Source organism: Leucoraja erinacea, chromosome 16 (genome assembly GCF_028641065.1).
Source record: "Leucoraja erinacea ecotype New England chromosome 16, Leri_hhj_1, whole genome shotgun sequence".
NCBI lineage: Eukaryota > Metazoa > Chordata > Chondrichthyes > Rajiformes > Rajidae > Leucoraja > Leucoraja erinaceus.
In genome coordinates this window covers 31,704,383-31,729,282 of record NC_073392.1, presented here as the reverse complement: position 1 = coordinate 31,729,282, position 24,900 = coordinate 31,704,383, and the positions used below count along the sequence as shown (strand labels likewise).

Genomic DNA, 24,900 nt, shown 5'->3' with positions numbered 1-24,900 from the left:
AAGCCGTGACCTCCAGGTTTATGGATAACTTTTTCTCAACTACCATCGGGCTCTTGAACGCAAACACCAGCTGAACTACGAACTGTCTGGGTTGCACAAGGGATTTGAGATTTTCTTATGCACTGAAATGTAAACTTTAAAAAAATATATGAGTACTGTGTTTACAGATCTATTCTGCTGATGCAAGTAAGAATTTTAGTGGTCTGTTTTCGGAACATATGACAATGAAATATTCTTGACTCGCTCGACTCTGACTCTATAATATGTTATAACCCTAGCCTATATTAGGTTGTGCTGTGATTCCATTTTGATCTGCAGCCTAAATGGTTCGAAATGTTAAATTACAGGAAGGGCAGGGCTATAAAGTACTAAGCTCTCGGTGAGACAGATGACTGCCTTAATTTCATTCAGTGCTTCAATCTTTGGAGTTGAAATATCTCACTGCTCAGTACCGACCCACTTTCACCAAGCCATAATTTTCCATTGACTGCTGGATGGTGAAATGGCTAATTGTAGTACGAGGTTGTTACACTTTTATACACTGCTAACACTTAATTTTTTTTAATGATTTGTCGGAGAAGATTGATTAGTTTTGTGTTGAAGCTGTAATGCACCAATGCATATTGTAAACATTTTTAATGAACAGTTAGTCACATAAAAGCAAAACTAGACCTCCACATCGATTCCAAATGGCTATAAAGTGCTGTCTTTTCTGATGGATTGGCAGTCTGAGTCTCCAAGCTTATTGCATTTTAATAGTTTCCATTTATCGATTTTGTATTTTTCTCTTTTGTGTGTGGTTTATTTATGTAGTGCATCCTTTGCATGTTGCAGTCTCCATAGAATTTATGATCTGGTGCATAGTACCAACCATTCTGCTGTCCATTACTGACAACACACAATTTCAGGTTCTACGCAACAGTCCATTGCACTGTTTAAACAAACAAAAAAAAAAAAGATTTTCAATCTTCCAAAACTAATTCTTCAAGGGAGCTGAATTTAATTGACATTGCTGAAATTATTTCTGGTGTACTTTACAGCTGATTCAAGATGGCTAGTTGGAAAATGCTAGCACATCCTTCGATGCAGTTCCTGCCCATATGCATCTGGACTGTAGATCATTGACCACAGTTGGTGTCGTCTTGTTGGTTTGGCTGGGATGCAGTCATGAGAGTACAGTTTTTTGGTTTAGTGGAGTTTTTATTCCAGACCCTGGCTATTCTTGAACAGCTGCCTGGTCGTTTTGCAGTCTTTCCTTCAAACCTCACTGTTATGCACATGCCAAGTAATTCCATGTCTTTGTGAACTGTGGTTTACCATGGTAAAGGGCCTGTCCCACTTGGTGATTTATTTATTTTTTGGGCGACTGCCGGCATCATTGACTGACGTATTAGGTCACCGAAACATATGCGGCGTGATGACGTATGACGTGCAGTGTTTTTTCAAGTGTCGCAACATTTTTGTCTCCGCTGGATTTTGAAATGTTCAGAATCTTTTGGCAACACTGATATGATGTCAGCAGTCGCCGAAAAAATCCATGACGTGGGACAGGCCCTTCAGAGTTTCAATATGTAAGGAAGAGTCCATTCTCCAACAGTGGGATTTCAATTCTTCGGGTGTTCCCCACATGTGTTTGTGGGTCAAGTATGTAATCCCGCAAAGAGGCATAACTGATGCAAATCATTATTGCAGGTAGACTAAATTGTGACCTTTTGATTTTCGTAATCTCTCTCTGAATGTATTGGACAATGATTTATACTTGACTGTTTGTACTCTTTTACTGGAAGCAAAATATCTAACTACATCCAAATCTTATTAGCCATGGCTATAATTGCAGAATGAGGCAAGAACTGAAGAGGACAAACCTTTGTCCTTGCATTGTTATGATACATTTAAGTCGCGACATGCTTCGTAACACAGTGAAACCTGTTTTGTGTTGTTGCATAGTGATTCTTTATCATTTCTTTTGGCTGTTGTATGCCCAGGTAACCTATACATGGCCTTTTATGTTTATATATGAAGCACACAAAATGAAGAAACCTTGAAGAAATTTTATTGCTAATATTAAATAAGTATATGGAAATGTTATTACTTCACATCACAACCCATTTCTTGTGTATAGGTGTTGGTTATAGAGCTAAACAACATAGAAACAAGCCCTTCAGTCCAACTTGTCTCAGCTGACCAAGTCGCCAAACCAAGCTAGTCCAACTTGGATGCACCTGCCCATACCTCTCCAAACCTTTCCTATCCATGTGCCTATCCAAGTGGAGAAATATTGTTCAAAGGTAAACTCTCGCACTTCATCCATGTCTTTGGTGTCCTCCTTGATGTTACTACACAGAGCACTGATTTGATGTGGTGTAGCCTTGGAGTGCGATCATTCGGGTGATTCAAGTGCACAAACCCCTGCCCTCCCACTGTTCTGCTGGGAACTTGCATCATCCCACATACAGAAAGGATTCACAAGGATGTTGTTGGGACAGGAGGGCTTGAATTATGATGAAAGACTGGATTGGCTGGGACTGATTTCTCTGTGACAATGGAGGCTGACGGGGGACCTTACAGTGATTTAAAATCATGAAGAGAATGGATAAGGCAGATGGTCAGATGTCTTTCCAGGGTAGGAAAACCTAAAACAAAGTGTAGGTAAGAGGGGAAAGATGTAAAGGAGATCTGAGGGGTTAATTTTTCACACGGTGTGGCAAGCTGCCAGATGAAGTGATAGAGGCAGGTACAGTTGCAATATTTCAAAGACATTTGGACAAGTCCAGGGGCAGGAAAGATCTAAGGGGATGCGAGCTGAATGCATAGAAAGGGGATTAGCATAGATGGGCATCTTGGTCAAAACATGAATTCCAATATTGGAGTCGGGTGAATACAATTTCTGAGGCAGAGATCAATGCACAAATATTGCAAGACTAGTACATATTAAAACAAAATGTTAAGTAGAAATCTCATTTCAAACACTTGTAACTGAATTTTGCAAACAAATTATAACGAACTTGGTAAAGATTCGGTGCCTTCTGCCGGCCCGATCACCCCTGGCAATGCTCTCCGTCTGAACACCTCTCTCCTGCCGCTCTCCAGCCTCGCTCATGTCAGCTGCTTCCCACAAATCCTTAAATGTCAGCGAGATTAAGTGACCTGACACAGGAGTGAGTTCCACCACCCGCTGTCCTGTTATCCATCGCCCGCTGACCCGCTACTCTCTATCATCTTTGCTCTTGAGCTGGTCCCCTCACTGTCCGGTCTCCGAGCCAGGTCAATAATATGGATAACGAGAATTTCAAAACTAATACCAACTGCATTTGTCTGCGTCTGTTGACAAGGCAGCATCCTTGGGCCGACAGAAGGCGCTGAAGTGGCGGCCGGTTCCGCTGTCCGGTCCCAGCGGCTGCTCGCAGCCACCCGAGCTACTTCCCTCCCCTGCGGCAGTCGGAATTTAAGAATTTGTGGGAAGCAGTTGACATGAGCGAGGCCGGCGAGCGACAGGAGTGAAGTGTTCAGACGGAGAGCACTGCCAGAGGTGAGCGGGTCGGCAGAAGGCACTGAGGTGGCAGCCGCTTACAGCCACCCGAGCTACTTCCCTCCCCGGCAACAATGCGGTGGCTTCGTGTCCGGAGTGCCTTGGCAGCGGTGAGTGAGTTGCTTGCATGATCCCCAACCCCATCCTTCTCAACGCTCCTGCCAGTGCTGACCTGGGCCGGACTCCCCACACACTGTGAAAGGAACTCTTTCCCCCCCCCCCCCCCCCCCCCCCCCCCCCCCCCCCCAGCAGAGCTGTCCTTTTGCAGCTGCTTCGCACTTTACAGTCACTTCCCATCAGCTGCCAGCAATGAGGGATAGACTTGGCTATTCCTCAGTACAGCAACATCGTTCTTGATGTTGCTATACTGAGAGATAGCCAAGTCTATCTTTCTTTGCTAACAACCTAACCTTCGGCCACCAAGATGCAGGTGATTTTTTTGTGCCTTATTTTTGTGTAAAAAATAGCGTCTTCATTGCCAGGAAATACAGTAGTTAATGGATGTGCATATCTCTAAATATTCCCCTCTAAAGAATTTCTTCCCCATTACTAATCGCCATTTCAGAGGGCAAGTGTGATGACAATGCAGGACGTCTGGAATTGCCTTTAGTTGCATTTAGCCAAACATCTGTCCCTTATGGACACTGGTGAACCACTGCCTGACTTCAATATTCTACTAAAGGCAGTTAATTAATGCTTAAGTGTTTAAGTCTGAAGGTGTGGCAAAATGTAGTGCAGGGGTTGGCAGCCTTGTTCTTCATAGGGGCCAGGACCCATGTCTGTGAGCAGATGGCGGGCCACATCTATCGCCATAGATAATAAATGGAGGTAATAACAATACATACTAACTTAATTAGTAATAATACATACTAATAATGTATAAATTAATAATACATACTAGTAATCCATACTAACTAGTGTGACATTAGGTGTTGTTTTTCGCATTAGCTTTCGCGTGTTTTTCAATTAGTTTTCGGCAGTTCCTAGGTCCCTCACGTCCCCGGGGCTAGTTGCAGCTCCCAAGTCGCCTTCGTGCCCCGAGACTGGCTGTAGTTCCCAGCTCGCCTGCGTGCCCCGGGTCTGGCTGCAGTTCCCAGGTTGTGAAAACTAATTGAGAAAAAAACCGCCTGCAGGCCGGATGATTTTGGGTTACAGGCCAGATGCGGCCCGTGCGCTGTAGGTTGCCGACTACTGTTGTAGTGCATGTGATGAAGAGCACAAGTTCATGTGGTACATTCATATTTGTGAAGCTCCAGGCTGGAGCCGATATAATTTGTATCTGCAACATTGGAAACTCCCAAATGACTGAAGGATTTGTGCTGGAGTAGATTTTTATTTCAGTGTTTTTTTTCATCGAACTAGTATTAACTTCCATATTACTATAACTGTATATTGCAATATTTTCCAATAATGTGGTGTGCCTTTTATAGATGTCAACATATATTAATGTGAAAAATTGTGCTATAATAAAATAATTCAAACCACGGTGTACATCACCTACCCCACCCCTATGGATTGTCTTTTACTTAAATTTTGTCTTCTCACCATAGTTTACAGACCCTCTCGAGCACATCTGTTTAATTTCCTGCATGCATGTTCTCACTCCTCTGAACCAGAGCAAGGATAATATTCCCTTGCCCTTGGCATATTCAGTATTCAGCGGATTGTTTTGTTATTTGCGCTATTTTTAAAAAAGGAACACCATTACCAGAGACACCTTCCCTGACTCTTGATCAACATTTCAAAAGATTGTTTACTCTAGAATTCAGTTCATTCTTTAATTTGACTGAGAACCCACTTTTTATATCACTATTCCATGAAACTGGGTTACTACACTTGTTCTTTCATCTGTTCCATTCCCAACGTCTACAGGCCTCAACACTGCTAGATGAAGCAACAATGAGGTGAACTTCAAATGTTGCAAGTAGCTTGCAGTGCTTACAATGGCCCCGACAGTGGATAAGCCAAATCCAGACTTGTATTGCTTTTACAGAATAGCACTTTATTTGACCCTGAGCTTGTCGTTACTTTAATGATGACTTTAATTCTCTAATCTGCTCCCTCCCTGCTTGACCTATCCCTGGCTATCATACTATCCAAAAAAGCCCAATGTAAGCTTTGTAACTGTCTGCTCATTTTCCAACCGAGCACATTACAACCCTCAGAACCTGAATTGAACAGTTTTGATTCACCATCCTTTCCAGTTTATCTAGACTGGCCAGTTCTAATAAAGATCATTACTTGATAACTCAGATTTTTTACTTTCCACAGCAGATATTTCCAGCAGTGATTTCTTGTTAAACATCATAATTCCAGCAATGGTTTGTATAGATTCCAATATTGCTTTCTCTCTGTCCCTGCGTATCTCCTATGCACATCTTCTCTAGAGAGAACAGCTTTGAATAATATATCTTTCACCACCTTTTCTCTGCCAGCAGCTATGCCATTTGCACACTTGGTATTGGTTTATTATAGCATGTACTGAGAATCAAAAACTTGTTTCCCTCTGGGTGTCCACATCCTGTTTTAGACATTACCTTCGATCTCTCAAAAACCTTTCCCTGTTTACTAAAATCATGTCTTCTTATAATATTCCCCACTTCTGATGGAAACCATCAATCTGATGCATTAATTCGGCTCTTTTTTACAAATGGTGCCAGACCTGTGTTTCCAGCATTTTCTGTTTTTATTTGATTTCACAGCATCTGCAGTATTTGCTCTTCAATGATGTACATGTCTTTTGGTTATAAAATAAACACCCTTATTCCAAAAATCTGAAATGTTCTAAAACAAATTTTTATACACGTCGAGGGAAAGGCACACCAATGCTTGCCATCATACTTTGGGGAAGGAAGATGGTTGGGTTTGTTTTAGTCAATCATTCCAGTTCCAGACCATCACCTCAGGAGTTGCTCGGGTCATTGTTCTGGAACCATTTTCAGTTCCACATAAGGTCTAATACAGGGATTTTGGCAGTTGTTGACATAATATTCATCATTCTGAACTCGTAAAATGAAGTAATCTATGCAGGAAGACCTAATCATAGGAGCAGAAATAGGCCATTCGCCCCATCAGCTCTACTCTGCCATTCAGTTGATCTATCTTTTCCTCTCAACTCCATTCTTCTGCCTTCTCCCCCATTACCTTTGGCACCCTTCCCAATCAAGTGTCTGTCAATCTCTGACTTAAAATACCCAATGACGCTCTCCACAACTGTCTGGCAGTGAATTCCACAGATTCACCATCCTCCGGCTAAAAATATTCCTCCATCTCATCTCCGAAGGTATGTCGTTTTGTTCTGAGGCTATGGCCTCTGGTCCTAGACTCCCACTTGTGGAAACATCGATATTCACACCACTGACGTGACAGACAATGGTCATTCCATAGAAAAGAAAATCTAATCGTTACGCTTGATATAAACTGAGTCGCCCACCGTCGGCATCCTGAGGTCACTATTAACCAGAAAGTCAGCTGGACCAGCCACACTAACATTGTTGCTGCAAGGTTTTGTGGGGCTGGAATAAAGTGAACACTTTTTCTGAGGGTAGAGGTTTCTAATCTAGAAGGCATTTCTAAAGTGAGAGAGGAGAAATAACAGGGACTTTTGGAACAAGCTGCTAAAGAAGCAGATACAATTAAAAAGACATTGGGACAGATATTTGGTCAGAAAAAGTTTACATGGTGAAGGGGCAAATACAGACAAATGGGATTAGCTCAAAAGTGTGGACAAGAAAGGTATGTGTCTATGCTGTACAGCTCCAAGAGGCTGGATATCCTGCAGCGTGGAACCCACCTCTTGGCACAGCATGCCCTTGGCACCAATCATGAGTATGATAGAATGATAATCCTCTTGTTTGATTGTAGTTCCAGCAACAATAAAGGAGCTGGAAGTCACCAGGACACAGCAGGCTGTTTTAATGGTAGTCCACCTACCATTTTAAACGGTTACTTCCTCTGGACTGCAATTGCTTGCATAGGGTACTCTGAGAAGACCTTCTAAACTCTGCAACTTCCATCACCAAGAATGACAATGGCCTTAGGCACGTATGATCACCATTTTCTGCAGATTCCTCTCCAGGTGGCACATCACACTGATTTCAAATTTGTCTAACCCGCAGTTCTGAGTTGAAATCCTGGCAGTGATTTAAAAGGATATCTGACCACCACCTTCCCAAGAGCAGTTCAGTATGGGAAAATAAATACAGATCTTGTCAGAGATGCCCTTATCCTGATGATTGAATAAATGGAAAACAGATACTATACAAACCTGTACGTCTTCGAAGTGTGGGAGGAAACAGAAGATCTCTGAGGAAACCCACGTGGGGAACATACAAACCTTGTACAGACAGCAACCGTAGTCGGGATCGAATCCGGGTCTCTGGCGTTGCAAGCGCTGTAAGACAACAACTCTACTGCTTTGCCACCTTGCCGCCCTTAAAGTGATAGTAATCCAACACCAATAACTATCTTTGCATGGCTTTAGTATATTTTCCAGCACTTGTACTCAAGATTGAAAGGCCAGTATTTCAGCAGCATTTTGACCCTAGTTTTGAACACTTGATATTTTAACAATCAATCAACATGGGGTACCACGACTCTTGGATCTTAACTGCTTCTGGCTTTTCACCATTTAGGAAGTGCAGTGTTGCGCCGTTTGCTGGTCCATTTATTACTGACTTATTACTATAGAGGTGTATAAGATCATGAGAGGAATGGATCTGGTAGATGCACAGAGTCTTTTGCCCAGAGTAGGGGAATCGAGGACCAGAAGACATAGGTTCAAGGTGAAGGGGAAAAGATTTAATAGTTACCGAGGGATAACTTTTTCACACAAAGGGTGGTGGGTCTATGGAACAAGCTACCAAAGGAGGTAGTTGTGGCTGGGACTATCCCATCGTTTAAGAAACAGACAGTTGCATGGATAGGACAGGTTTGGACCAAGCGCAGGCAAGTGGGACAAGTGTAGCTGGGACATGTTGGCCCGTGTGGGTGAGTTGGGCTGAAGGGCCTGTTTCCACACTGTATCACTCTATGGCTCTGTTTGTGGTTTGTTTGGCATATTAATAATTTTGTAAATGGAAGCATGACATTCTATGGCGCAGTGTTGCTGCTGCATCCTCGACAAACAGGGTGCATGACCTTTCATACTGTCATCCAAGTTTGATTCCATTCAGAGGATAGTTGTGGCTCCAATACAGATCAGTGTAAGCAACAACTAGTTGTATTTTGCCAATTTGAGAATTTGGCCATAAAACCAGGGCCATTACGCCAGGTCAATAATTTGCATTAGCTGCTGCTGACTTCAACTGTAGCTAATGGTCTATTGTGAATGATTTTAAATGCCTTATGTCCATGTAATGAGCTTGGCCTCATCCACTAGCCTTTATTTTAAATGGACTCATCAATACTCTTCACAGATTCTTTCTGCTCTGATTACATGAAGATTTTCAGCTTCAGTCATTCTGTCCTTAATTAGAGATTCTAGTTTTAAGTTAAAAAAGACACACAGGACTGGAGTAACTTGCATTTTTACGAGTTATTCCAGCACTGTCTTTGTTTTCTAAACTGGCATTTCCAGTTCCTTGTCTAGTTTTAAGGTAGTTTACTTATTCCATGATTTCCCTTTCTCACCTTACATAAACGCCAGCAAATTCTTATGCAGGGGAAAATGTCCGGATATCCATGTTTTATATAAAATTTAAAAAATCCTGCTTTTTCCCCGAGAGTAAATCTTTGGAATTCTCAACCCAAGGGGGGTTCTGGAAATATATTCAGGCTGGCCGAGTATATTCAAGATGGCAACAGAGGTTATTGATGTTGTAATTGAGAGATACGGGGAGAACTGGAAAGTGCACAGTGGTAAAATCTCACCTATGGTGTTCAATGGCAGAGTGGGTATATGAAACGTAGAAAATAGGTGCAGGAGGAGGCCATTTGGCCCTCTGAGCCAATGGCCAGCATCTGTTTTTGTTTATGCTCCAATTTCTGTTTTTTAAAAGCCAGTAGAATTTTCTTGACCTTGAGATTTTTATTGTTTCCAAGACAACCTTATTTTGCAGATGTTTACTCCAAAAAAATCAATGGCTTTCTGTTTTTCCAAGCAATATTAGACACATCCTCATTTCCAGGCTCCTTTTGTTTACAAGTCCAAGAGCATGGACTTAATTTGTGAAATGTGTGCAGTGTCCCCAACCTTTGCTGGGGATAATCTCATTTTCAAAATGACTCCTTGTTCTCTTTTGCATAGAGCCTTGCTGTTAATTTTTGTCCACTCTATCAGAACTCAATGTCTAAGAATGCTTACCTGCCTCTTCTGCTACAATAACAATGCTTTAACAAAATACTAGTTGCCACATTGATTGCAATAGACAAGATTACCTTAAAAAGCACAGCCAAATCTGAACTCCCCTGAGGTGAGTTATCTTCCCTGCCGCAAATGGGTGGAAGAGGAGAGATAAATAGAGGCTGGTACACAAAAATACTGGAGAAACTCAGCGGATGCAGCAGCATCTATGGAGCGAAGGAAATATGCAACGTTTTGGGCCAAAACCCTTCCGAAGGAAATAGGCAACGTTTCAGGCCGAAAGCCTTCTTCAGACTGAAGAAGAGTTTCAGTCCAAAAAGTTTGTTGCCTGTTTCCTTCGCTCCATCGATGCTGCTGCACCCGCTGAGTTTTTCCAGCATTTTTGTCTACCTTTGATTTTCCAGCATCTGCAGTTCCTTCTTAAACAGAAAATAAATGCATCTCGGTCACAACTCGGATAAACCAATCTTTTGCTTGTATCTCCGCAGCAAAACACCACTGGGCAGGTAGAAGCCTATTGCCAGACGGCTTCTGTTCGTGCTTTAAGATGCATACTTCATTGTGGTGGATCTTGCATCGTAGTTTATGCAAGGGATTTTTAGAATTGCTTTAACAGTGAAAGCAGCCCCGTTGTTATGGCTCTGGGTTACTATAATTTGCCATATGGAATTCGCTCTTGTGGATTTTGCAAGTACACTGCTACCCAAAAATGGAGACACAATGAGAATAAATAAATCAACACATTTATCTTTTTTCAATTTTTGTTTCTTAACGCATGCACGGAGGACACATTACAGAAAATCATGAAATGGAATGATTCTGGGAATGTAATGTTGTGGCCGCCATTGTAGGCTTGCAGTTTTCCATTGTGTGGATGGTGTGATTTACAGTGAACATGATCACACTTGCCCTGGCCACAGTCATTTCTAATCGGGTGTTCCCAGCCATGCTAACATTCTGTGACTGTGTTAAATAATTTTAAAACACGGAAGTCTTTACTTCACGTAAGGTTTTGTGACCCCTTTAAACACGAGAGGCCTAATTGAATTGAGCCAGCCATGATTACGTAGATCTGTTCTATCAGATTGAAAATGCATCTGTCCAGCTCTGTAATTGCTCCCAGATTCATTGAGTTCAAGAACTCTGATACATCACCATCTGACCCCCAGTCTGATCTTCTGTTCTGCACAGAATTCAGCAACGTGCTAATGTGCATTGCAGGGATAAAGCACTTTTCTGCAGAGCCATTGGCTCGCTGCCCTCATGTTTCAGCCCAATGTATAATGCAACAGAATAAAATCATTTTACATTTTGAGCCCACGTCTAACTTGCCCCATGGAGTTTAAATTATGTTTGGAAACTTTACTACTTATGTCAGATGTGGATGACATGGTAGCACAGTGGTAGATTTGCTACCAGAGATCTGGATTCAATCCGGACTATGGAGGCTGTCTGCATAGAATTTTTACGTTCGCCCCGTGACCTGCATGGGTTTCCTCCAGGTGCTCCAGCTTTCTCCCACACTCAAAGATGTACAGTTGTAGATTAAATGGCTAGGTAGAATTGTAAATTGGCCCTTGTGTGTAGGATAGTGTTTGTGTACAGGGATCACAGGTTGTTATGGAATCGGCGGGCCGAAGGGGCCGTTTCCGCGCTGTATCTCTAAACTAAAAATAGAAAAAAAGTTATTCTGCAAATGTACATGGTGAGAAAGTCTATTCTCCAGCATACCTACCCCAAGCTGTTTATATTGTGAAATAATACAATTTAATTAGGAGTAGGGTGCAGAGCAAGTTGTCAGTTTTAGTGGGGGGGAAAAAAACATGGGATTGTTAGTTTTTACGTTACCAAGGTAAATACCCGTAATTCCAGGCAATGAAGACCACCTGCGTCAGAGACGCACCTACTTCGAAGACGCCCCCCCATTTTGAGTTGCAAAATGGTGTAAAAAGGTTGGCGGGACAGGATCAAGGGTTTGGTTTAGTCAGTACAAAGGAAGATGTGATACACCTTCAAAGAGGCAGTGAGGACAGGGGAGCCTCCATCTTCGCCTGTCCCACAACGCACTGTACGGTTCAGGTCTGAGGCACGGGGACTTCCTGGCTCGGGGAGATCACATAACAGGGAGAAAGCGTGTGAGCCCGGGATGGAGCAGCCCAGTAACTACCCGCAAACCACCACCTCCACTGGTTGCGCCTGTGCCGAAGGACACCGTGGCTGGCTGGCAAGCGGGCTGGCAGAAGGCGCTGAGGTGGCGGCCGGTTCTGCTGACCGGTCCCGTTGGCCGCTCGCAGCCACCCGAGCTACTGAGTGAGTTGCTGGCATGATCCCTGACCCCCTCCTTCTCACCGCTCCTGCCCTCCCCGCAACTTTACCCCTGGCGGCCCAGCCAAGTTTGCTACTTTGCCGTGCTGACGCAGGAAAAATTTTGGGCCTATTCTCGGGTAAAAAAAAGTATCTTCTCTGCCGGGAAATATGGTACTTAAAAAAATCATTTATCAGTTGTGCTCTCTGAGTAACATGCAGTTCAGGACACGACGGAACGGAAGGATCTCAAGGTCTTAGAATGGTGTGGAAGAGTTATTGGAATGTTACCATTGGAAGAAGGAGGTTATTTATAGAGGGTGGGCACTTGATTTTCCTTCAGAGCAATGATTAGGGAGGAATTTAAATGTAGAAAATTGTGAATGTCTAGATACGGAGAAAATACTTGCATTGACAATATGTTTGATAATCAGGGGACAAAGAATTGAAGATGATTCACAAAAGAGCCATGGTGAAGTTGAGAACTTATGCTGTGAGCCAGCCAATGATTTAAGAGATAGAGAGGTTAGTAAGAAGGTGTCAAGGCAACCTCAATGTAGGTAAAATGAATGAGCTAGTCATAAGCTTCAGGAAGTGGGTTGAATACACTCACTAGTTTGCGTCAATGGTGTTGAAATGGAGATGATCGAGCGCTTCTTCTTCCTTGGTGTAAATCTCACCAATAATTTCTCCTAGTTCCACCACATTGATGCTATGGCCAAGGAAGCACATTAACACCTACTTTCTCAGAAGAGTTCAGGAAATTTGGCATGTCCAAACTGTCACATACCAATTTCTATAGATGCACCAAGGAGAGCACCGTGTTGGGATGTATCACAGATTGGTTTGGCAACTGCTCTGCCCCAGATCACAAGAAATTACAGAGTTGTGAATGCAGCCCATCACATCAGCAAACCAGCCTCATGCTGTCATATTCAATTCAGAAGGCTTACTGAATTTCTGAATTAAATTTGGCATCAGAAGGCTTTATAAATAGTATAAAATATTTTAAGAGAATTCAGTGTTCATTATCTCAGCTAGCTGTTATTTGCACAAGTAATTTTCATATCTGATGTAAATTAACCTATGTTGACAGACATAGTGATAAATGGCTGTAAAATATAAATAGGTGGATTGGACAAATGCATGGCATTAATGAGAAGTGGTACATTTTGGAACTAAGAATGAGGAGAAACTATGGAGGAAATGAAATTGCTCTTAAAGGAGTACAAAACTAGTGATCTGATGGTATGGGTGCACAAGTTACTGAATGAGCAGGTTGGAAAAAGTGGTTAATAAAGCATATTTAGTTTGGCGTGGAAAAGTTGGGGCGGTCTGCTGAGAATTTACAAAAAACTGATCTGGCCTCAGCTGAGGCATTCTTTAATTCTGTTTGCCTCATTATAGGAAGGTTTTCACAGCATTTGACAAGTTTTGGGGGGAAAGAATGGAGAACAGTTCCTACATAGGGAAATATTACAGGGATTTGAAGGACTATTCTCTGGAGAACAGGCTGAGGGAAGATTTAATAGAAGAATATACAAAGATGAGGCATCTGCGAAGAGTGGATGGTAGGAGGCTAATCCCTTTGCAGCAGTCCAGGACTAGAAGCCTCTGATATAATAGAAAAAGGAGGAGGCTTAAGAGTGACATCAAGAATTTTTCCCTGCAGCCTGTGGTAGGAATAAGGAATGCACTGTCTACAGATGTGATGAAGGAATGTTTCTGTCATGGCCTTGGTGGTAGTTGGATAAATATATAATGAGGAAACACTTGCATGGCTGCAGAGAAGTGCTTGTGGCATGAAAATTAAGTTGCATATGTAGAAAATGCCAAATGGTATCCTAGACAGAACAGCACAGCAACAGGCCTTTTCTGCCCACAATTGCCTTGCCAAACATGAAGCCAAATTCAACGATCTCCTGCCTTCACGTGATCCATATCCCTCCATTCCATGCATATCCATGTGCCTAATTAAGTCTCCTAACTCTCTTAAATGCCTCTGACAGCATGTTCTCGACACCTACCACTCTGGTGTATAAATTTTGCCCCCCCCCCCCACCTTAAATCTATGCTCTCTAGTCCTTGATGTCCACCATGGGTAAAAGATTCCAACTGCCTACCGTATTATGCCTCTTAATTGTATAAACATCTATCAGGTCTCCCTTTTTCTTCTTGTGTAAGGCCTGCAAAGCCTAAACTTGTAGGACAACTTGTTCTATAATTCTTATTTGATTGTGCACACCAGGTTGTTTGCATTCGTCGAAACAACCACGTGAAGGTTGCAATCTCCCACCCCAAGTCTCCCCTCAGCCTCCCCGATGCTCCAGAGACAACAATCCAAGCTTATCTAACCTCTTTTTATCTGTACTGCCCTCAAATCCAGGCAACGTTTCTGGTAAACCACCTGTACCCACTCCAAAGCCCTCACATCCTTCCTAAAATGAGGTGACCAGAACTACACACAATACCCCAAATGCAACCTAAACAAAGTCCTATGAAGTTTCATCGTGACTTCCTGACTCTTGTACTTGTTGCCTTGACTTATGAGGACATGCCTTCTTTATCACTCTTTCTACTTGTGTAGCTGTTTTCATGGAGCCATTGAATTGAACTGTGATATCCCTCTGTACATCAATGCTGTGAAGCACCTTGCCATTAATTGTGTATTAAGTGTGCAACAGCCATCTTGTGATACTCCAAAATAGATCTGGAAAGAAATAGCTGCTGTCTGAAACGACTGGATTGTTCTGAACCATCATCTTCACAAACCGCTTTCAGGGAAAGAAATCTGTTCGTAAACAAGCTCCAATGTGAATCCAAATCCACAGTGTTTTTAAGGTTTGCTGCTGTTCAAATGTGTGATCTGGACACTCAGTTGTTCTGGAATTGTTGCACTTGGTTCAAGATGGTGATTCATTGCCACCACCTAGTGTTATTGAACGATTTGTTTTCCACTTCCAGTCCCCAGTCTTGTTTTCAAACCTACAACCCCTCCACACTCTCCCCCAGTTGTGGGAGAAGGTCTCTGACCTGAAACATGGCTTCTCTTTCTACAGATGTTGCTTGACTGGCTGAGATCTTCCAGCATTTTCTTTTGTTTGTGGGTCATTGACGGATGAACAATAAATTTTTGTCTTGCAAAGAGTAATTTCCTGTGAATCATTGTGCACCTTGTATGCATGTAATAAGGACTATATTTGAATTTGTGTGTGAGGTTGGGCCAAGTTTGAAACTGAATAAAGCTGCAGCTGCCGATTAGCTGGGTATAGTTAAATTGGTTTTGCAGCACGGCGAGTAGAGCAAACGTTTCAGAGTTTGAGGTTTTCAGAAGGAGATTAGCAAATTACTTTATCCACTTTGGGTAGCAAAATTGAGAGTTTAGCGTCAATATTAGAATGGAAACTTGTTTGAATGGGCTGTCACACCACTCGTGTTGAACAGTGTGAGTTGTGATTTTTTAAATCTGGAATCTTAAGTGTCAATGTTTAAAATGGCTTTTTCAGGTCTGTTGGATTTTCATTGAATGCCGATTACAAAATCCGTTGATTCTATGAACCTTCCTAATGACAGCTTCCTCTAATACTCTAATGTTTTCTCACTTAGGAAGGTCACTTAGGAAAAAACTTTACTAGCGGGCACAAAATACAGCAGTATTTTGTGCCCGCTAGTAAAGTTTTTTTTGAAAGTTATAGGATACGATGGATTTTCATCAATGGAATTTCTTTTTTTTTTTTTAAATGTCCCTATTTCAGGATGGCCGAGACCTTCCTAAGTGAGAAAACAGCCACACTTTCTGATCTGATAATTACTTCTGACTGATCTCCTGTGGCATTGTATTTCACGTTGTCTTGAAAAATTTGACAACAGAATGAAGACAGCTTGGTAATAATGTGCCAAAGAATGGCATTTATTTGTCAAGGCTGGTGTATAGAAAACTGATCGTGAGTATTAGAGGAATTAAAAGACTTAGACTTGTAGAAACTTCAACTCCGGAGATGGAATTAACTTTAGGTGAGAACAGACTTTGTAGAAGTCCATCTTCAATAACAATTATTTGCATTTGTACTGCCGTCCAACTATTGCAATGTTAAAGGGTGATAAAAATTGGCTGCTTATGAGCACAAGGGAAGACTATTCTTGTCCACTGTGTTAGTTTAAAAGCCTTGTCCCACAGTACGAGTTCATTCCAAGAGTCCTCCCGAGTTTGCCCTGATTCGAACTCAGAGAGTGGTGGACATTTTTTTCTTATGTTGAAAATTCTTCACGAGTCTTCCCGTGCTTACCTGCCGTTAGCGAGTCTTCTGTTAGCGCTAAAAGACGTCCCCGAGCTCCGACGTACCCGCTACGTTCATTCTCCGTTTGCTTTTTTTTAAACTCGAGAGCTCTTGGAATGAACTCGCACCGTGGGACAGGGCTATTAGTCAGTGTAGCAATTTGTGTTTTCAAGGTCAGGCTTTTCCTTACGTAGAGAAAGGAAGTCAAAATTATCATGTGGAGTGAGCAAGGAGAATATATGTTACTTGATCAGCTGGCCGACTGCATCATGAAATCTCTGTCCGCTACATAGTTTAACTTTAAATTATCTCAAATTCTTTGTCTCTGGTTATCATGCAAACCTTCCTAATTTGAATGTTCAGCGTGGCTTACCTGATTTTGTGTGTGGTTTCTAAAGTAGCTTCCAAATCACTTCTATTGCAATTGGATTCCTGCACTTCCAGAAGATGGCCAAATGTTCTTAAATTGAATGTAATCCTTGATCCCAATCCAAAATGTATTCTTGTTTCTATTTCATTGTTATCCATATTTGATGATCACACTGATCAAAATAAAGCTATGGAACCATTTATAAATTTAGCAATAGATACATAGAAACATAGAAAATAGGTGGAGGAGTAGGCCATTAGGCCTTTGAGCCAGCACCGCCATTCAGTATGATCATGACTGATCATCTAAAATCAGTACCTGCATTTTCCCCATATCCATTGATTCCTTTCGCCCTAAGAGCTAAATAATAATAATAATAATAATAATAATAATAATATATTTTATTGTCATTGCACATAAGTGCAACGAGATTTGGTATGCAGTTTCCATCCGATGTCATAACTTAAATAACTAATAAAATTTAGATTTAGATACCCCGAGAACATGGTTTGTAAAAAGAACGTTACAACAGTAAAATAGTCAAAACAGCTCAAACAGACTAAAGTGCAGATGTGTCTGTGCGGCGTGACCATCCGAGGGAGACAGTCCATGGGGATGGGGGGCACTCAGCAGGGCCGGTTCAGAGCCGCTGTAGCTCTGGGAATTAAGCTGTTCCTGAGTCTGGAGGTGCGGGCGTAGAATGCCTTGTAACGTCTGCCGGAGGGAAGTAGTTTGAACAGTCCATTACAAGGGTGTGAGGCATCTTTATGGATGCTGACGGCCTTCCTGAGGCACCATGTGTGGTAGATGTCCTCCAAGGCTGGTAGCGGTGTCCCAATAATCTTCTGCGCTCTGTGGACGACGCGCTGAAGAGCTCTCTCTCCGCCTCCGTGCAGCTGAGCAAAATCTAACTCAATTTTTGAATTCCAGCTGTAAAGCAGCTGGGTTGGAAGATCAGCTGTGGCAGTTAACTTGCCACAACTGAACATGAAGAAGGGGTCAACAAGATTCTTAACTAAACATCTGCGGATTACACAAATTCACCTCTTTGCAAGTACATTCATGAAATCTCTGCTGAAATACCTATTGAAAGAAGCCAAATGACCTTGGACATGAACAGGTTAGAAATAGAATATACGACGTTTCTCTCGTCCAAAATTCCATTCTTAGCAAAAGTATATTTTGATTAAAGTTTGAATTGAGTTGGTTGGTACGGTGAAAAATTGAACAGGCCTAAATTTAATTGAAAGGCATAAATTTAATTGCAGTCTAAATGGGGAATACGTACAGGAACTGAGATAAGCTCATGCTTGAAGTGTGCAATGCAAGTTATGGTCATATTAAACATGAATAATTGTTTTGGCCTCTCGTGAATTCAAATAGTCTATAAACATTTGCCTACACTTGTAAAGTTGGAGCAAATCTGCAAAATGAAATTATTTATGTACTGCTATTAATTATAGAATTGTTTTGGCAAAGTTGGCGGTAATTCAGCCATTTTGTCATTGCCAGCTCCTTGAAGTGGAATCCCGTAAATATTATTCCCATGCTCTTTGTCTATTGCCCAGCAAATGTGCACAAATGTTCCAAGGCACTTCCAACAAATAAATTATTTAATGTCAGATTGTGTAGCCATGTGACTAAAGGGTCAATGGGTGAGCAAGACTTCACTGCAGTTCGGGATTTGGGCAATTGTGTTTCGGATGAGTGGAAAATTGTGAATGGGATACGGAATTGTAAAGGCTCGGTGCATCAAATGCTTGGCTAAGTCTTTGGCAGCAAAGAATGAGAGATATTGGTGAAGATGGGATATACAATTGGAGGTGAGATTGTCCTTTGATGTCCTGGAAGCTTTCCTCTGGTTCATTTAATGATGAAGGCTGACCATGACTTGCTGCAAAATCCAGCAGGAGGATGGATGTTCTGCAGTGTACTGATAGAACTCTTTAACATGCTATATGTGTCTCCTGGGAACCAGTGGCTCAACATCAGAGAGATACAGCCAATTATGACACAGGCTCAACTGGAAATCTATTTAGAGTTTTGGATTTGTTTCTGAAAATAGTGAAAGATTATGTGGAAAGATTTCACAAGTGTAGTTATTTTAAAGAAAGATATGATTTCACAGTAACTTTCAATGAAGGCACCTTCATTATGAGGCAATACGTGCAGCAAAATAATGTCCTGTTACCCAATAAACTAGGTGTTTATATAATGATATTGAATATATGGCATTTTGATGAAGTGGATTTTCTGCAGTTGTTAACGTTAACCATGTGGTGAATAAAGCATTCATTTGTGTAATGCCATACACTCTTTCTCTTTCCGCAATATTAGACTGATAGAGGGAGGGAAAATGACAGCTGTGATACATTTTCGCCAAGTCAATTTGATGCTTTTTCTTCCCTGTTCAGAGTGACCAGTGACGTTTTTGGACAATGCCAACACTTAAATCTTGGCTAACTAAGCCTTTGGCAGATGAGGAAGGTTGTCAATGGATGCAGCAGGATATAAGATGAATTGGACCTGATAGAAATATATACAATTGAGAGGCATAGACAGGATAAAGTTTTTTTATCCCAGGGTGGAATTGTTAAGTACTAGTGGGCACAGGTTTAAGGTAAGAAGGAGAAAGTACAAAGGAGATATGGGAGGCAAGATTTTTTAAAACACGGATAGGTGCCTGGAAAGCACCAAAAGTGAAGATAGAAATAGATATGATCGTGACATTTAAGAGACTTTAGAATTAGATAAACATGTGAAAAGGCAGGGAATAGAAAGATACAGATCATTGCGCACAAGATAGGCCTCGTAGATGCCTGTGCTCCTGTACTTTATTATCTGTGTTCTGCATATGAAATTCTGTCCATCTTCAGGGTGCTAATTATACCGTGCTTAAAAAGAAGCCCATTTATCCCTGGCCAACGTTTATCTTTTCCATTAAGTTAAATGGACTTTAAGACGTGAGTTATATTTTAAACCTACTTTTGTTGGGTTTGGAATGAACAGTGACCTGAGGATGTGATGGCTGATCCATAAATGCATTATTCAACAATGATGGAGATGGAACCCTCTCGGGTTTGTTTGCTAAACAACATGTGTTCCTGTCCATTTGGTGTGCAATCCATTGAAGGTGTACTTGGAGGCAAAAGCAAAAAGTAGAATTTGAAAATGAATTTTACCTAATCTAATCCTAACTCAAACTGCGGCTTAAATTACCTGACTTGGGTTGCAATATTTACACAGTGAGGGAGGCTTGATGGAAATAGGGTAGTTTGTACAACGAATAAAACAACAAAACATTCAATATCCCTCGCTGTTCCAGCATGGCCCCAGGTCAACACTGAAATTCTTTACACTGCCAGAGTGACATTATCACATGCACATAATGTTTTCAACATAAGATATCTTTTTTTCCCCCTCGTATTCTGAGACCCTTTGATACATAACTCATCACGTGATCTTGCCATTTAGTGGGTTGAGCACTCGGGGAAACAGATGTCACTCAACTGTGGTCACATACTTCTGCTTTTTTAGACCGTATCAAAATACTTGCACTGTGGAACTGCATATGCTGGAAAATCGAAGGTACACAAAAATGCTGGAGAAACTCAGCGGGTGCAGCAGCATCTATGGAGCGAAGGAGATAGGTAACGTTTCAGGGGAGGAAACGTTGCCTATCTCCTTCGCTCCATAGATGCTGCTGCACCCGCTGAGTTTCTCCAGCATTTTTGTGTACCTACAGTCTGCATTGCATTGGTTCATTTTAAGGTTGCCTTTAAGCTAGTTTTGTTAATCTTGCCTCTTGTGAATGGTTTTCTTGTGTTTGTGGACTGGTGCACATTATTTAATAATGTTTAAGCATGTAAGGAAGCCAAATAAAGTTGAGGAAATGTATGAACCATCATATAGTGAATAAAACAGAACATAAATGGTATTTAAAAGTGACCTAAAATAAGGCATAAAAATAGAATAGAATGAAAGAGGGGGGGTTCCTTTGGTTAGTCACAACCCACATCTGATAGAATAATTATCATGAAGTTTGAAATGCATGTTCAAATGATTGGTTGTCATAATTGGAATGATGGAGTTCCTTTGTATGAGAGCGGAGATGTAATCGGGCAGATGGTGAATTCTCCGGGCAACCAATTTTTCACAAGATTTGGTAGAAATGAACTAAACGTACACTGTCAGGTTTCTTGATATAGTTTGATTAGTTCTGATTTCAATTAGTTGACGTACGTCAGGCGTGTCAAGGGTTACAGGGAGAAGGCAGGAGAAGGGGGTTAGGAGGGAGAGATAAATCAGTCATGATTGAATTACGGAGTGGACTTGATGGGTCAAATGGCCTAATTCTGCTCATATCACTTATGACCTTATGAGCCATGCTTTGTTGCTGTGCAATGAGAACCATCAATGAGACAAGCTTAAAATTGATATATGACAAAGCGATTCCTGGGGGGAGGGGTACATCAGTATTAGTGGCTGTTGAGGTAGAATTTGTTTACTAATATATTAAACACAAGGTCGTTATTTGATTACAGAAATAGTAGCTGTTACTTTGTGTAAAGAAAAATTTCCATTAATGATTATCTGATAATGATCAGGTAATTTGCTTTTGCCAAACTGCCAAGATTTGGTTTTATGAAAATTCAAATCAAAGCTACAGTTGCATGAAATCTGAAATAAAAGCAGAAAATCCTGTGAGGGGGAGGGGAGGGGGAGGGAAGAACCATCAGTAGGAAGGTAGCATTTGCAGATAGAGAAATAATTAATGTTTTAATATTTTTGTTCAAAGACTACTGCTCTTCCCTCAGTTCTGAAAAAAGGATCTTTGACTGGAACCGTTAACTGTGAATCTTTCCACAGTTGCTGCAACCTCAGATTTTTTCCAGTATTTTTATTTTATTTTGGACTTGGTCCTGGCCTGAGACTTGATCACAATCAGAGTTCGCCACCCCTCTTCTCCCATCCCATACCCGCCACAGACCCTTCTCTCCTGACCTAGTCCCACAGCCACTTCCACTTTTGCTTTGCAACTCCCCCTATCTTCTGATGTGCTTTCTTTCTTCTCTTTCCTTCCCCCCAGTATTTCACTGATACAAATTTATGTTTTGTCAGCCTTTTTTAGTCAGGAAAACCAGCCGAGGCACTGATCATTCTCTTCAGCTGGAGTGAAATGAGCAGTGCAGGCGACCACTGCATTGTATCGCTATTTGTCTTAACACAAAGTCACACCATCTGCACAAGCATCAAGAAATTCTATTTATTTACCTTATCACATATTCTGTTGGAGCTAATTTTATTCCATATCTTAAAATTTTGTATCATGAGAGACGTTTTCTCCAGATAAAGTGGTTGGTTTTAGCATCTGCATTCCCTTGTATCTCTGGTGTGTAAAACAAGATGATCAAATTATGAATGTCCTGGACTGCTTTATACGGCCAACAATGTAGTCTGACTGCAGCTAACTTTTTCCATTCCAGGAATTTGTATGTGCAGTCAACACATACAGCAGAGATCAGGTCGTGTCCGAAAGAGGGGGGAGTTCTGAAAAAGTTTAGTGGTGAAGAGGTTAAATATCGTGGAGAGAATGACTCTTGATTCTGAGATGTATACAGTTCGACTAACTCCCATTCTCTCATGGAGCTTATTAAAATAACGTCATATTTTGAATCGCAGCCATGTGTTGAATCTGCTGCGGGAATTAAATCATATGATCAAATGATTGTTTGGTCAAGGCTGGAGGGATGTACTGTGAAATATATTGAGTGTGGGCCTTTAGTCAAATGATCTGTTGTATACCAGAGGTCTTGTTCAGTTTTTGGGATTCCCTTTTAACCTTGAGGTTGGGGGAGGAGGGGGTGGGGAGGCTTCCAGACATTAGCACAGACTTGGGGCACACCTTAATGCAGTACAGATAACTATTATTCAACATATATACGATGGCATAAAGATTTGTGTGTTTGAATGGCCTTGGCTGCCCTGTGCTCCCGGGATGCTTGTTATTTTAACTACTGCATGGATGTGGAATGTGAAGGCTTTGCACAGACTTCCCTTGAACATTTGCTGAATTCACCTTGTTTGTAGATAGTCCAGACGTTTTGTAAATTGGCACTCCCTGCAGATGTAGTGTGGGTTAAATTTGGGTTAATCTGTTGAAGCTTTTACTTTTCACATATTGTAAAGTTTTTTTGTGTGTGATTATCATATCTGCAATGATCAATTATGAAACTCCAAAATATCTTAATTTTGGAAATTCCATTAAAAATCGATTTGCTTTAAATTTAACTAAATTAACTCTTGAAATTATCTTTCAGATAATGTTTTTAGAAAGTAAGAATTATTCCATGTTTATGTGTGATAACATGTAACATCAGCTCACTGAAAAAATGTGTTCAAATGGAAATGCCAATTCTTCACAAAAAGTTTACTTGCAAAGGTGGAGAAATTGTTTTACTTGCAAATGGAGAGGCACGATGGCACAGCAGTGGAGTTGCTGCCTGACAGCGCCAGAGTATGATCCTAATATGGGTGCTGTCTGTACAGAGTTTGTATGTGTAGGAAAGAACTGCAGATGCTGGTTTAAATCGAAGGCAGACACAAAATGCTGGAGTAACTCAGCGGGACAGGCAGCATCTCTGAAGGAGGGTCTCGACCCAAAATGTTACTCATTCCTTCTCTCCAGAGATACTGCCTGTCCCGCTAAGTTACTCCAGCATTTTGTGGCTACCTTCAGAGTTTGTATGTTCTCCCTGTGACCACGTGGGTTTTCTCTGGGATCTCTGGTTTCCTCCCACACTCCAAAGACGTGCAGGTTGTAGGTTAATTGGCTTTGGTACAAGTGTAAATTGTGCCTAGTGTGTAGGATAGTGCTGGTGTATAGGGTGATCATTTGATTTTGGGTCAGTTCTGTCTGCAAGGGACACATTCGTTCCTGGCCCTTTGGGTGCATCCTGTGGTTCAAGGTTAGATCAATGATTGACAAGAAAAGTGTTGTGTTCCCTGAATCATGTACTTTTGTTTGTGTCTGGCATTCATTGCATTGATCAAGATAATGTGATGTGAGACAATTATGTCATCGAAGTTATGACATTTTTCAATTTAGTAAAATTTGCACTGGCCATTTCTAATGCATGAAGCTGCTTTTATATTTACTTGGAAGGCATTGACCTATTGCCTCAGCTGATGGTGATTAAGGGAGATTAAAAGATTATTGAACTATATCCTATTTGAATGGCCATGATGATTTTTATTTAAAAGTGTATCAAAGCAAAGGCTTATACTCAATGAGTATAAATGTAACCCGAGAGAAATTATAAAAAGTTGCTCACCGAGCAAAATACTATAGGAATTGTAGCTATAATACAACAGATTAAACCATAGCGGAAGTTCTAATTAATATGTCACCGTCCCAGACCATCCCCCTTCTCCACCCACCCGATCACTCCTCCACCCCTACTCAGGTTTCCAGAACCGATTTGATGCACTTAAAATGAAACAGATGGCCTTGTGACCACTGGATGAAAAGGAAACTGCCAAAAGAAATGTAAATCAAGGATAGTCTTACTAGAAATTCTGGTGTCCTTGACAGTTCTTTGTCTGAGAACCTGAAAAAGTGGGTTCATGGAGTAGAGAATTGCTCTGGACTTGTTTTTTTTCCTTCATAGCAGGAATGGCTCTTAACATAAATGCAAAATATGCTGTGGTGCATTACAAGAATGTTGGTGAGCAACAATATTTCTTCCCTTCTGTCGTGGGGTAGACTGACTCCTCTCCCCCCCCCCCCCCCCCCCCCCCAATCTTTGCACATCTTCAATCCTTTCCACTCGTCACTTTAATTTCACATTTCATGTGTTTTGTGTATTATGACTTGGCAGATCAATGTTTCTCCGGCGATAAATAAAGTTCTATCATGTATTACCGTACAGGAGATTTGGGGGCAGATGATCTGAACTTAAGTCTGAAACAAGTTTTAGGAGGCTTAATGAAAGAAAAACGTGACAAGGTGAACTGATGACATTTCAGTAACACCTAGGCTTGGGTAGCAAAGAGGGCTCCCTGATTGGAGTTAGAAGAGATTTGTCTGGGGCTTAAAGTTTAGAGATTGATCAGA

At 41.4% G+C, this 24,900-nt stretch overlaps 1 protein-coding gene across 2 annotated transcripts in view; it reads left to right on the top strand.

Annotated features, from left to right (window-relative positions):
• Positions 1-24,900, top strand: part of LOC129704748 (guanine nucleotide-binding protein G(i) subunit alpha-2) — a 201,870-nt gene that overhangs the window by 48,707 nt on the left and 128,263 nt on the right. The window contains exon 1 of one of the 2 annotated variants that reach the window (XM_055648064.1): positions 24,445-24,511. The exons of the other annotated variant lie outside the window; for it this stretch is intronic. Coding sequence (XP_055504039.1) covers positions 24,460-24,511 — 52 coding nt within the window. The 5' untranslated portion in view covers positions 24,445-24,459. Of the gene's footprint in view, positions 1-24,444; positions 24,512-24,900 lie in introns of those variants that run through there. 2 annotated transcript variants of the gene reach the window in all.